General features: G+C 37.7%; 1 protein-coding gene across 9 annotated transcripts in view; it reads right to left on the bottom strand.

Moving 5' to 3' along the window:
- anks1a (ankyrin repeat and sterile alpha motif domain containing 1A) overlaps positions 1–14,373 on the bottom strand; it is a 76,099-nt gene that overhangs the window by 7,969 nt on the left and 53,757 nt on the right. For 7 of the 9 annotated variants that reach the window (XM_015373474.1, XM_015373469.1, XM_015373472.1 and 4 more), the window contains 10 exons: positions 12,948–13,017; positions 10,235–10,350; positions 4,501–4,599; positions 3,733–3,879; positions 3,191–3,298; positions 1,077–1,247; positions 858–992; positions 698–769; positions 521–607; positions 242–379 (listed from right to left, as the gene is read on the bottom strand). In XM_015373474.1, the coding sequence (XP_015228960.1) occupies positions 242–379; positions 521–607; positions 698–769; positions 858–992; positions 1,077–1,247; positions 3,191–3,298; positions 3,733–3,879; positions 4,501–4,599; positions 10,235–10,350; positions 12,948–13,017 (1,143 nt within the window). The remainder of the gene's footprint in view (positions 1–241; positions 380–520; positions 608–697; positions 770–857; positions 993–1,076; positions 1,248–3,190; positions 3,299–3,732; positions 3,880–4,500; positions 4,600–10,234; positions 10,351–12,947; positions 13,018–14,373) is intronic. The other 2 variants (XM_015373470.1, XM_015373476.1) reach the window with 1 other exon arrangement.

Here is a 14,373-nt window from a genome sequence, read left to right as displayed (position 1 = left end):
TTAATTGATCATTTCAAGTCAATTATTTGATAGAAAAATTATTTTTTTTTTGCAGATTGGAGCTTTCCTGAAACTCGGTCACTCAATAAATGCAGTAATTATTACAAAGGGAGAAAAAAGCTGATAAGGTTATACAGGAAACAACGTCATGATTTTAGTTCTGCTTTTTCAATATAAAAATTGCTCCAATACATCACTCTTTAGAAAACAAAGCGATTTGCTAATCAGTGTTTTTACGTACCACATCTATTGTGCTGAAGACATGGCAGTAATGGTGGCTGGTCTGCAGGTCTTTAGTGATGTAGGCAAACGTACACAGGTCCTCTGGATCCTGGGCTGCACATGATATGTTACGGATCTCATGCTCTGCGATTATATTCTACAACAAGGAACATAAATGAGCTATTAAGGGTTGCAGTTAATCTAAACATGGAGCTGATCATCACAGTCTAATATGCATGAATGAAATGAAACCAGAAGGAGATGTGAAAGGTCTCAGCTGCTGAGTATGAACAGTTACCTTGTTCGCTGCATCTATGAACTTCACACCCTTGTAGGTGATTGACAGAACAATGGTTGGGACCTTTCTCATTTGTTCTGTGGACCTCTGCAGAATAAACACAGCAAGATGAGCTATTAGTTGCAGCATGTATGCCCTCTCTTGCAACCTCTGCTGCTGAAGAGGAGTAAAACTTACCCTTATTTTGGCACAAGCATCCTGCGTTGATTCGATACCCCTCAGATCTTTGATTTGCATAGAACCCAGATACTGCAAATAAACAGGTGATAACAGATTATTGGCAATATGAATCAAAAGCAGAAGCTGCGAAATCATAATGAGAAAGTCTTCAGCGTACACTAGCTTCATAGGCGCAGAATTCAAATATGAGTTTTTCCGGCTGGTGGTGCCAGTTCTGGACGGGGGCATACGCGGTTAGACTCGGTGGTCGCAAGGTCAGCCGAGGCTCTTGATGAATCTCTTCGTATCGCTCCTGGAAGGAAAAAGAAATGGATCATCAAAGAAGCATAAAATATGGTTACTATAGTCACTACATGAAAGAGATTTAAGCTTTTACCTGAGGCTTCTGTCTTCCACTTTGATATCTTTGGGCCAAATCATAATCTGATTCTGCTGCTGTTTTTCTGCCTGAATCTGCTGCAGGCAGCAGAGGGTCCATTGAGCGACCGGCGTAGGGCTCCATCAGACTGAGAGGGGATGAGTTCTGGGATCCTGGCAGTTCCTGACACTGCAGACAGACGTTAGACACAGTTCTTCCGTTAGCTGAAGAGTTAGAGACACGACTCCAGCGTGTCATCCGGTCTGCAGAGAAGGTGGCCAGGCGTCCTGCTATATATAAACGCACAGTCTACTGTGTGTATATAGTATATGGCTATTTACTATATAATGAAAATAGTATATTGTATTTTATATATTGTATATAGCTACAGATTCTGTACATATATCGAATTTATCTGCACCATCAACAGCAATTCAAATTCCTTGTAAGGGCAAACCTACTTGGCAATATATCTGCATCTGATTCTGATAATGACTTTTATTACTTAGTATACAAACACACATAAATTTGTGTGCACCCTTGTAAATCTAGGTAGAAGTTTCTAAAATGTGGGTATTTTCATAGCTGTGTGGCCTGATCTCACTTAAAAAAAATACATTAATTAACACCCAGACTTTAATTTGGGTGTAAAAAAAGTCAATGGAGAAATATTAGCCTCCCTGCTCCCTGTGTGCTTCACAGTCTTAAATCCTCTTTATTTGAAGAGGATTTAGCTGAAGTCTTCTATTCAGCTGACCGTACATTTCTCCTGCTGGATCTAGATCTGGGGAAAAACCTAAAAGGTTCATTTTGGCTCTTGTGAAGAATTTCTGTTTATTTTAGGTTTGTCAAAAAAAATATAAAACAAGCCTCATTATAACAGTAATATAACATTAACGTTTCTGTGTTTCCTTGATATGCTCATTACATTTGATTATTAAAATATGACCAAAGAGTTGTTTTTTTTTTAAACAAGTGCCTCCGTGTCCAAAACTAAACCTTGCTAATGAAGCTAGGCTGTCCTCACGCTTAAATATTCCCTCAGGAACAATAACAAAAGGCTTTAAATTAATTACCTAAATGGTTATTGATTTCTTATATAGGCTAAAGATCCAGCAAACACTATTTTACCAAATAATGATTTATTTACATCTTGGATTTGCATTTTGAATTTTTTTGCAACACGTTCCAATTATTGTAAATCAGTTTAAAAGCTGGATCTAATTCAAAACCCGTCAAGATAAACTGTGGTCCTCAAACATAAAATCTGTGATATTGTTGAATTATTTTATTAACTATGGTTTTATACACTCTTTTTTCTTCTCCATGTGTACATAGTATCTTATTTAAGCTTAGTTTCACTAGTTTAGTCAAGACATTTTGAACTAAAATATGTTTGGCTTTTAGTTTAATGACTTTTGTTAATAAATTTTAATATTTTGAATGTGCATTGTTGTTCCATATATGTGCTTTTTGACCACGATTCACAGTTATTTTATTAAATATGATAAATTACAACAGCATTTAATTGCACAACCCATTATAATCTCCCTACTTGCTACATCTCAGTATTTATTGCAGAAAACGTATTTCTCATCTGAACCAATCCTAGTTAAGACCTGGCAGAGTTAGGGCAAAAACTCCAACATCTGGTTGGTGTTTTGATTATGTTTAATGGTTGTTGAGGACTATTTGCTGTTTACTGCATGTGGCGACATAAATTCATGTTGTTTTGCAGTACCAAAGAGAAATAGCTCTCCATTTCTTAATTATATAACTCCAAAAGAAGAAGTCATGGATAACTTCCCAAAAGCTTCAAGATACTTAACTCAAATAAAGAAAATACGGTACTTGAAAATACATGATTTTAAACAGACTCTTGGCAACGCCTGAATAGGAATTCATTATATTTGTAAACATTTATTTCTGAACATGGTATTTGCTCCCAGTGATATATAAAGGGTTGGGTTTTTCCACAATGTTTAGTGCAAGTTTATCCTAATGCAATAAAAGGTTTCATAGTTTTAGGGCATTTTATATACCACATGTCTTTTAACATGTCTTTAGATTAAAGGAGAGTGAAGAAGACACGTATACAGATCAGACCTCATAGTTTAGAAGGTTGTTCTTACCCTGATTTGAGACAACCGAGGAGGTTTGACAGGAGGCTCCTCATAAGGCCTTTCGGCTAACGACGCTATGATGCGTTTCCTGTGACCGAGCAAAGAAATCTTAAGCACCTGTGGAGAAAACAAAGTGGGGTATTATTGAATGAAGACAAAGCAAAACAGAGAAGAAAAGTTTAAATATTAATGAAAACTCCTCCGTCATTTAAAATGTTATTTTTAGAACCAACCAAGCAGTAATTATTTTGTTTCTTTATGGTTCTTGACATGGTCGGGGGTCTATTTGCAAAAATATTAACAGAAATTACAATAAAATGAGACAAGTGTTTCTCTCTGACGGTGGTTGAGATGGATGTAGATCCAACGGCCCAAAAAAATGACTTCTTTCTGTCACTTTGCAGAAATAATGTACTGAAAATGTACTCCCTACATCATAGCTTTCACCTTTAGAGTTTAGACTACCAAACTGACTTTTAGGTGACACGCTTAGAAACTAATTTCACCGTCTGATACTTTGCACAAGCCACGTGTGACACAGTGCGACTCACATTGACGATTTCCAGCTCCCAAAGGTTTTTCACGCAGTCCAGGCTACGGTAGCCGCTGGACAGGAAGTTGGGTAGGTACTCATGCAGACCCAGGTTCTCCAGCCAGGCGGACAGAGAGCTGCTGCCATCACATCCCAGGGCTTTTACCTGTGGAGGGAAAACCTGGGGGTCACAGATGCTTTGGGCTTTTCAGGACGGTGGTTATGCCACCAGGCTCAAGTAGAGATTAATCATTAAAAATATTAATTGATGTCACAAGTTACTTTTCAAGTAGCAACTGATGTCCCTGTATTAGTATAACTAGCAGGAATAGTACTTAAAAATACAAATATAACTAAAACAAATGATCACCCAGGTTCTAACTGGACTTGTGTGCAGTAAAATAATTTAACATCTTGGAGAAAACCGATAAATTTTCAATGGTAAGTTAAAGTCATTAGTTAAAATCTGTGGAGCATACATACTCATAAGACAGTATATCAGACATACCTTAAGGGATTATTGGACTGGAAAACTATTATTCCAGCTCAAGTTTCTTTTTCTTAATGTATTGAATGATTAGGGTTTCCCTTTTTATTGTATTATCTGTTTGGTTTTGCATTAGTGAAATACAGGCCAGCAACTTCCACAGAAAATCTACCAGGGGAGCTTTAAATGTACCAGAATCGTTTCATCATTTTGCTAAAAATATATTAGAAATAATAGAAAACAGATCCAAAAAAGAAGAGTAAGGTAAAATTCTGAGAACAAATTTTAGTGCTTGGTCACCTTAGGAAAGGAGCATGCTGCATGCAGGATCTTTTTTCTGTGGCTTGGATCTGTGATTCCAATCTCTCTCAAGTCTTGGTCCTCCATTACATTGCTTCCCTGCAGAACAGAAAACAGGCATCATTGTCGCTGCCATAACAAGAATATTGACCATTAATACAATTCTTAAAGGGACTTTGAGGACAAACATGCTACTTCTCAAAGAATAATCCAGTTTGCAAATATATAACCTAATCATCCTTTTCTAATGTAGAACAGACCACTTTTATCCAAGGTTAAATTTAACCTAGACAAATCCTCTCTGAGAAAAGACTTCACTGGTGCGTTATTGATTCCAAATATTCAGAGTCGCAGGAAAACATGAGTAATCACTGAGGGATATTCTCCATAGACTGCTGTTGGAGGAACAGTTCGATACCTTCCTGCATGAGACCTCGCTTGGAAGGCTGGATTGATGCAGATGCAAGGAGTGATGCTAAAACCAGTCTTTGGTTACAATAAATATCACAGTGTAACTGATAATGCACGAAAGTCAATATCTGAATTGCAGAGATGCCAGCATTAGATGATATCTATATCTATATATATAAATATATATATATATATATATATATATATATATATATCTATATATATAGATAAAAGAGAAACAGATGTAGATCAAAGAAACATTACCCTTTGAGCTTGAGATCATAAGAGATTAAAAAAACAGGCCAAGCAATACATTGTTTATTCTACTGCCATGTTTGCTGATATCACAAAGTCTGACAAATATGTTTTTATGAAGTAAAAAATTACTTAAACTGGCCTGTAAGAAGTCAGCAGAAACTGCAGGTGGATATTGCTGCCATATATCGACAAGGTCAGCAACTAAATTTCATCTGTTGAAGTGTAAAAACCTGCACTGAAGCTGCTGCATCAGGAACAAATTGCAATGCCTCAGTGTCCATGAAGCTGACTCTCTGATATGGGCCTGAGGAGCTTTGGTGCTCACATATACACAGCAGGGTGTGCCAGGATGGAGGAGGGGTTCCAGCAGGTTAAACCAGAGGATCTGTTTCCCATGTAGATTTAAACAGAGTACAGCTGTCCCTGTCAGGCTTTATGCGGAATCACATTTTTAACGAGAATTATATCCAATTTAAACACAATGTTTGATAATAATGAGTGGCATAATCTTTTAGATGAAAAAGGAGCTAAATTAAATAAGGAAAAAACCCACTTAAAACTTTAAAATCTTTTAAATCCAAACTGGTGCTTCATGCAGCTGCCTCAAGCTCACATCCCAATGCGTCTTCTTTGCTTTCTTGATACCCGACACTCAGCTGACCTCATAAAGACCATCATCTTAAAGCAGCATCCCCACTGCATGCAGCCTGTTCTGCCAAGCATTGTTGGAAGCTGGATGGATACCAGCACTTAATTGAAGTGCTGTTAATAATCCAAAAGTATGGATGATTGCATTATAACATGTGGAGTTTAAACAATAAAGGTACTAAGGGGGGAAAAATACATCCCAATTATACAGTACATGATTTTTGTGGAGTATTCAATTTGTCTTTGGCTCTAGGTAAAACACATGATCCTCCAAAGATTTGTTGGACAGAAAGTAAAATGTAATAAATATATAAGCTGCTGGTGATGGGGAAACAAAAAATAGAAAATATTGATTTTATCGACTGATTTTGGACTGAACATGTTATATACTTAATCAAACAAAGCCCATAGAAATTTTTAATATTTCAGTTAATACGATTTTGTGGGCGTGACTCTATGGAACCAAACTATTAAGGTCCTTCAACATGATGTGTGGTTAGCATAAAATATCTCAGGGAGGAAGGCTTTCTGCTGTGCATGAAGAAGTCTGGTCTCAAAAATCTCCAAATAGCAAAACAACAAAGAGAGAGATCAGTGACAGACATTCTTCTACATCAGCCCTCCTGTTCTTCAAAATGCTCCTCTATCCCTATTCTGTCCATCCAGAGATTCACTCTGAATTCAGGCTACCTTAAAGTTCCTTGAGTTCCAAACAACCCGCCCGCGACCCAGGAACAGCTTTTGAACTTTCAGTGCATGTACCTATGAGTATTTCAATGAGTATTTCAGCATGTCCGCATTTCTACAGAAAGCTTTCGTTCTCCTCTTTCAATGATACCACACATGCTGAACCTCGACAAAAGCAGCAGCTGTTTTATCGAGACAAACGTAAAAGATACACAAAACTCAAAAAGTTCAAGAAAGCTCCAATATTTCCCTCCTCTTTCTGCCCCAAACAGCCAGAAAAAAGATAATACTGCAGGATAATTCTCATCTTCAGGGAAAAACACCACCACATTTTGTTATTTTTAAACAAAATTTCCAGCTAAAAGTTGTTAAAAACAATGCATTCGATGCTACCACCGGTTCAAACAGCAAGTCCTGGCTTGAATGTTTGACCAGTTACAGGGCGATGGGGGCAGGCTGGAACAGCAGAAAGCCATTAGGAGGTTGGACAAGGAAGTCAAAAACTGTAAGCATGATTGACGCCCATTTCAACCAGTAAAAACTTACCTTCACATGAGTGATATTAATGTATTGCCAATGAATAGCTGTTTACGACAATAAATGGTTTATATGTATATTTATATATATATGGGTGGAGCCTAAATTTAAAAGATAGCTCACTACTAAATGACTCACCTCATGTTATATATTCAGATTTTTCAATAAATATTTAATATATATAATATATTTATTATATAATATATTTATTATATATAATATCTAAATATTTCACTAAATATTTTTCTTTGGAAAGTTATCTTTCCAAAGAGGTGTCATTGATGTTTCTATGTTGAAGTATGCAAAAGTGGTGTCATGGCTTAGTTCTAAATGAGCACTTCTAGAAATACCGTTTTTGCAGATAGTTCAATCATTGGAAGGATGCTTGCCAGGAAATAAGACAGTGTTTCTATCAAATAGTTCTTTACTTGCCTGCTGGAGTACAATTCTAAATTATTTTCACATAGAAAATCCAGGCTGGAATAGTTTTTTTATATTCAGAGCTGTTTTATAAAGCATACCACATACACAGCAGTGCACTTACAGTAAACCAGAAAGCACAGGTGTAAACTAGAGACTGTATTCTTAACATAGAGCCCAGAACTTCATTTATACTCCATATGCCTCAAGACCTATAAAAGTTAGAATTTGGAGAGGCCTTTTTAGGCAATTTAAGCTTAAAATCCTGGGAACTTTTAGAGTTAAAATTGAATGTCCAAAAACTATCCAGACCAACGAGAAAAAGCTGAGGAAGTTGTGACTTATCACACAAAAGGGCCTTATTTATTAACTACAAATGCTTTTAAATATATAGAGTAAGAATCGCAAAGAAAGCAAAGGGATCAATTATTTAATTCAAGTTTGCTTAGAGCTTAATACACTACAAAATCACTGGATTTTTCTGAAGGTTTTGTTTGCATTGACAGAAATTCAGTGAAAACCATTTGGAGGGTATGTTAAAGCAGCATAATGAATGATGGCAACCATAGAAAAACTTGAGATTAGAGAAAGACAACATGGCAACATAGGTAAAAGGAATTTCCTCTCTTTTGGAAGACTGCAAATAAAAACTTTGCTCAGACACAGGGCCTTGGTTTAGACTATCAACCCCCACAGGTTCAGGGTTCCAACACACGGTTGTTAAAGGTTACTGAGGTTTCTAGACTCACCTTAGTAGACTTAGACTTTAGACTTAGACAAATTTAATTGAAATTTCATTCAGTACAGCAATTAAAACATTTCCAATTCTAACATGCAGCAGTGATAGAGTTGCAGTGACAGAGTTACTAGTCATTTATGTTCTTTTAGAAATATTACAAAACAAAAGATTCCTATAAAACCACAGATAATTTAAGACTTTTCTTTCTGGAATTTCTTTTTATAACATGCTGAGAAATACAGAAATCTAATTCCATAATCTTGCAGACTTTCAACACTGTATAAAGAAACCCGCAAGATAGTTTTTGGAAGATTATTGCATAAAAAAAAGATGCTTCCTGTTTCCGGGAGCATTGCTTGCTGCTGTGAGGAGCCAATTTTGGGGGAGGACGTTTCACCAGGAGTCAATAAAAAGCCTCTAATAGGTTTCAGGAGCAGAGCATAACACAATCAGAGCTCCTATTGATCCAAATCTTGAGGACTGACATCATGACGAGCCAAAATAGCAGAATAGAAGCTGTCATTAACTCAACAAAACACCAAGTAGAGCAGACACAACTGATCCCTTTATTTTTAACCTAATTCTAAAAGCATTGAAAGATTGGAGATTTAGTCTGAATCTGTCAGGAAATTGGTTGGTCTCCAAAGCTGATCATAAACAGAATTATGCCAGCAGTCTGCTCAGAAGAAGAGAAGATTCAAGGTTGAGAAAGATGGGTGTGAGCTGCTTAAACCAGCAGTATGATTAAACCCTGGGAGAAACTTCAGAGGCTTCAGCATCGACTTAAACATGAATGCTAAGATGGAAAAAAATGCTTAAAGCTGAAATTCTATGTTCCATAAAACAGGGAGGATTGCTCCTTCTTGATCAGAGAACGCTGCACATTTTCTGCAAAAAAACAGCAATTCTTAGCAATCCTTTATTATTAATGCTTATTGTTACCATGTGTCTGACGCTTATTGATGGAAACTATTTAAAACACCTTTGCCACACCTTCATATTGTGTGTAAATAATGACCTGTTTCTGAGAACACTTAGGTTAAAGAGTTAATGTTTTTTTATTGTCTTTTTTCAGAGTTGAACATGTTTGTTTTGTTTTTAACTTCTCTTTTCCAGCTTGGTCCCTAGTTCTCTCCTGCATCAGTCCTCATTAATCCCCACAGCACCTGAGCCGACTCGCAGTGGCATCACATGCTACAGGCCGGAGAGAGGTGTCGGCAAAGCAACGTGACATCAGCATCAAGGGATCCTGACAGAGTGACTACGGTGAAAGCACAGGACAGACTCGAGACAGGATACAACCAAGTATAAAAACATTAGGCAAAAAGCCTGATAGTTTCTGATTGCTTACTGTTGATATGCTTTGCATAAGTCTTTGAAATGTGTTTCATATTTATCCTGGTTAAAATTTTTAGTGCTAGCCCAGAAGAAATTTTTGCATAAATGTAATTTGGAATCTCATTTAGCCAACGTCCATTAATGCCAGATTTAACTAAACAAAAACCTCTTTTAGCAGATCCATTCGAGTTATGGGCTTTAGAAATTCATTTAAAGCTACTACACTGATTCTCCATGTCTCATATGTTAATGTGGACAGTGATGCATTTATGACAATCACCCATGATGGACTGAGTATTGACCCTGGGATGTTGTTTTCTAACCTTTTTCCTTTTTAAACTTCACATCTTTATCTATCTCTAAACGTTTACTGCTGCTTTATCTATAAACGTTTTTCTGATGCACACTAAAATACCAAAGCTTTTCCTCTATCACATAAAATCTTGGTAATTATAATTCAGCTGGGTGGTAATGGGCAGTAGATCAAAACGTAATAGACTTTTTGCAAGGCACAAAACACTGAGTTAATTACATTTTTGATAAGGCTGAGGGGATCTTGTCTCATCCAAAGCTAATATCAATTAGATTAATGCACAGCCTGGAATTCTCTTAGAATCAGTGGAAAACTAAAATGTAGCAGAGATATGAAAGAAAATTAGAAACACAGTACAGAAACAAAAGAAGGAAAATATTTACCATATAGTGGAGGTCATCAAAGCCGTTCAGCAGCAATTTGCTCTCGTACTGCGGCAGCCCCACATGCTCCAGCCAGTCCCCCACAGGCTGCTCCAGCAGCCGGCCTGCAGCACCTGCTGACAGGGGAAAGCGCTTCAGCAGAGAGAAACCTTTCAGTCGGTAGCAGCGGCACTCTGAGGAGGAGACGTGGCATTGCCACATAATTCTCGGCCAGCAGAGCCGAGCGCACAAGCAGCAAGAGGCCGGTGGAGACAGTGTCCTACGTGGAGAGGGCGTCAGCTCCCGCTGGGAAGAGGGGGCCGGACTGCAGTTCGCCAAGATGGAGTATATCACCCCGTCCAAGGGGTCAAGGGAAAGAGATAAACTGTAAGGCGTCCTAGTGGGTGACCACAACGTTTTTACTCAGTTTGTTCTCAGGCTTGTTGGGAAGAGGTGAAAACATGTTTGATTTTCAACAATAAAAAAAAAAAAAAAGTTTGAGCATAAAATAGTCAAAGTACTTGTTTTGAGTTCATAACTTCCTTTCTTAAGTCAACTAAAGATATAATCCAAAGATTCCCATTCGCATTTTTGAGATGCATAAAAATAAAACGAACAGTAAAGGCAAAAAAAGGAGAAAACCTGTGACATGAATGCAATGACCTGAGATTGATCACAAAGCAGGGCTACAGTGACAGCTGTCAGCAGCCTGAGCTGAGAGCAGCCAGTCAGTACAAAGACAGGACTGCCTCTTATCCTGCAAACATAAGGATATCTGACCTATTTCAACAAAATAAGTATCTCTAATATTGTAAACATAGTATAGAAACACTTAAAATACCTCCAAGACTCAATTTTCACTTTTTACTTAATTACGAATAAATATCATTGGCTATAACTACATTTCTGCTAAATAAAATTGATATTCAGAAATCTTTTTTGTCCCACTCCAAGGTATTCCTCAGATCTACTCAATATGCAACAGATCCAACGCTCAACCAGATGGGATTTCCACATCTGTATATTTAATCCCGGTTTGGTCCAACAGAAAGTTTCAAAAAAAGAAAAAAGACAAAGATTGCTCAGAAGAAAAAAAAAACTGAGCTAAAGACAAAAGTCCAAGACGAAAAAGCTGCAGAGCAGACTGCTTGATCCTGTATGCCGGAGTGTAGTCCGCCCGTTGTCCTGCCTGTTACTCCCTCTCTCTCCTCTCTTTCTCTCTCTACTTCAACGCACTCTAACCTCCCCCTCCTCTTTGAAATACTGCAGGTGGCTTCTCTGTCGCTCTATGCTACCCTCCTGCACACCCCTCATTACTTGCATTTGTTTTTATGCTCCTGAATTTTTTCTCTCAGTCTTTGCCTTTCACCAACACCTCAGGTTTTTCTCCCCAGATATATCTTTCACTCTGATGAGCTAATCAGTAAAACGCTGGAAATAAAGAGAGGTTGCGGGCACGGAGCCAATCAAATCCGAGCATCGCTTTCAAACTGTAGAGTAATCAGAGAAGAGGAAAAAGTGACTCTGTTTCCCGTGTGCAAATTGAGCAGGGAGACTTTTCTTTAGCGAGTCCCCTGATGGTTTTCTGACAGCAGCAGCTCTGAGGCGGAGCCAAGGGCCCGGCGGCTTAAAGCTCTGTCGATGCAAACTCCACATCAGATCAGTCAGATGCAGTCTGTGAAGGAGCACTAACCTGATTAATACTCAAGTGTCAGCTTTCCTCAGAACTACACAGTAAAATGCACTCAGCCAACTGAAACACGTATTGCTTAATATTTAAGGAGCTCTTTCCAGTGCAGAACTTAAAAAAGCAGAAGGTTAGAATAAGAAGTCTGCATGGAGACACAGAGGAGTTGCTGCATTGATAAAATATATTGAAAAGTAGCTAATGCAGAGTCAAGGTGAATGTTGAGCGATGTGAGAGGGGAATGCTAAAGGGAAGGCAGTCGATCGCACGGGTTGCCGCTACAGTTCCTGTCATCCATCACTCCTGATGACAATGTTCAGAAAAGCCTGAACAGTAATAGGAGAGCAGGGACTTAAACCAAACACCAAATATAGTCAAGTATCTAATTTTCAAATTCGATATAAAAACTAATTTAGCTTTGAAATCTTAAGATAATAAAGTTAGAATCTATCAAAGCAGGTTATGGTACCCAGTCAATGGAAAAATCCAAGCAGAAACTTGGGGTTGGAGCCATTTTTACCTCCTTGTGACTTTACTCCCATTTATTTTAACAAAAAATTTAAGGTTTTAAAACCTGCATGTAGTTCCACACTTTTCTGAGCGGAAGGTAAGTCCTGCTGGGAAACTACCAAAATGTTTTCCAATTGGATAAGATCAGATATTACTTTATTGATCTCACAGAAATTAAAACATTCTTGCTGCAAGTTTTTGGCATTTAGCTTATTTGAAAATGGCCTTAAACACATTTCTAGAGTCATGAGGAGCATCACTGGCTGCTCTGTTGCTTGTTGTCTCCCTCACTCAGTATTTCCCGCACGCTTACAGACCAGCAAACTGCAAAAACATCTTGTTTTACAGGTGTGGTCACACTTTGCTGATCTAGTGCTCTATTTGATTAACAGCACCAAGCAACTCCTTTTATTTTCATTTATCAATGAAAGCATTAAAAGCAGTAAAGGTCTACTTCGTTATTCCCTGTGACTGTACTGACAGAAAAGGGTAATTAATGGTCAGTGCATGAAAGAAACTTTTGGAGTCATATCTTACCTGGTGAAGCATAGTGCTGATCTCTGGAGAAATCAATGCCAGCTCCGATAAGAGTCATGATCTTCTCAATCTAGAGATAGAAAAGATAGAGGTGAAATGTAAGAAAAGGCATTCTATTAAACACACACCCTGAGCACTAATTGAACAGAAAATATCTTCTTTTCAACAACAGGGTGGTTCCATGCACACAATCTGCCCGATTCTTCTAGTTCACAAACTGCATCCAATTAGTTTAAAGGCCTTCAGAGGTTTATAGCTGACCTAAGATTTCCCTTTTAGTCAGAATCAGAATGTCTTTATTATCATTGTAAAACAGCAAAACCATGGTAACACACTCACTAAAGTGTATTTTAAAGAAAAAAACAAACCGATAAAGATGTAAAGGTAGGAGATTCCTACCAAGTGAAAGGTTTTAACAGTTTTGTTAGAACTTTATTTACATTATTTTACTAAAGTGGAGGAGCAGCTTAAGCTGAGAGCAGCCACCCAGAATAAAAATAAGCTACATAATAGCAAGACATTCATTTGGGAATCTGATACAATGAGGGGAAGCATTTTCATCACTTGACTGGTAGATTAAGTTTTTAGAAAACAACGTAAAAAAAAACAAAACAAAAAAACCCAAAGTTAAAAATTTTGGGTAACTAGAATCTTGGTTTGAATCTGTTGGAACATTGTTTTCCTGTACAGTGTGAATATGGGCATGGTACATAAGCTAAATATAGCTTGGTTGCATTGACACAAAAAATTATTATCTAGTTTAAAGTTAACCAGCTCACATTCGTAATAATAATGTCAGGAGATCCTGAAATCACTGCTTCAGTAGCAGAAAACTGAGGGCTGTTTTGGGGTAAAAACCACAACTAACCAAACCTCACTGACTGCAGTTGGAGAAAGAAGAAGTCTTTTTTTTTTCAATTGTGTGCAGGGAACCATCAGTTTGTTGCAGGGCTGGTTAAAGTCTACTGGCAGTTTTTTTCTTAACTTCTTTGTGGAGTTTACCTTTGGTGAATAATTAGGCTAAATTCCCCATATATCTATTCAAATCATTTTTTGATAAACATTTTAGAAGCAGATAATCATTGTAAAACCTTAGCTAAAGAGCTGTATGCTTTAGCTTTTATGCTAAGCTTTAAAAAGTTACAAAGCAGGTTATGTGTGCCAGTTTGCATGGAGTGACCCAGAATTGAAAAACAAAACCTAAAGTCCTGCAGCAGAATCATTTTCCCAGTGAACAGGGTGTGACAGCGGTGGCTGCATCCTTTATTCTGCATGCAGACATCAGGGAGCTTGAGCCTATTGCAACTGAAATTGGACCAGCAGAGGGATCCACCCTTGGGAAGTTGCTCCTCCATCACACATTTAACACAAAGAGACAGAAACCCACAAACACTCCTTCCAATATGACCTCACATGCATGGTCTTT

Source organism: Cyprinodon variegatus, unplaced genomic scaffold, assembly GCF_000732505.1.
Source record: "Cyprinodon variegatus isolate N-32 unplaced genomic scaffold, C_variegatus-1.0 Scaffold87, whole genome shotgun sequence".
NCBI lineage: Eukaryota > Metazoa > Chordata > Actinopteri > Cyprinodontiformes > Cyprinodontidae > Cyprinodon > Cyprinodon variegatus.
Note: the sequence above shows the minus strand (reverse complement) of the source record. Positions and strands in the feature narration are given on the sequence as shown.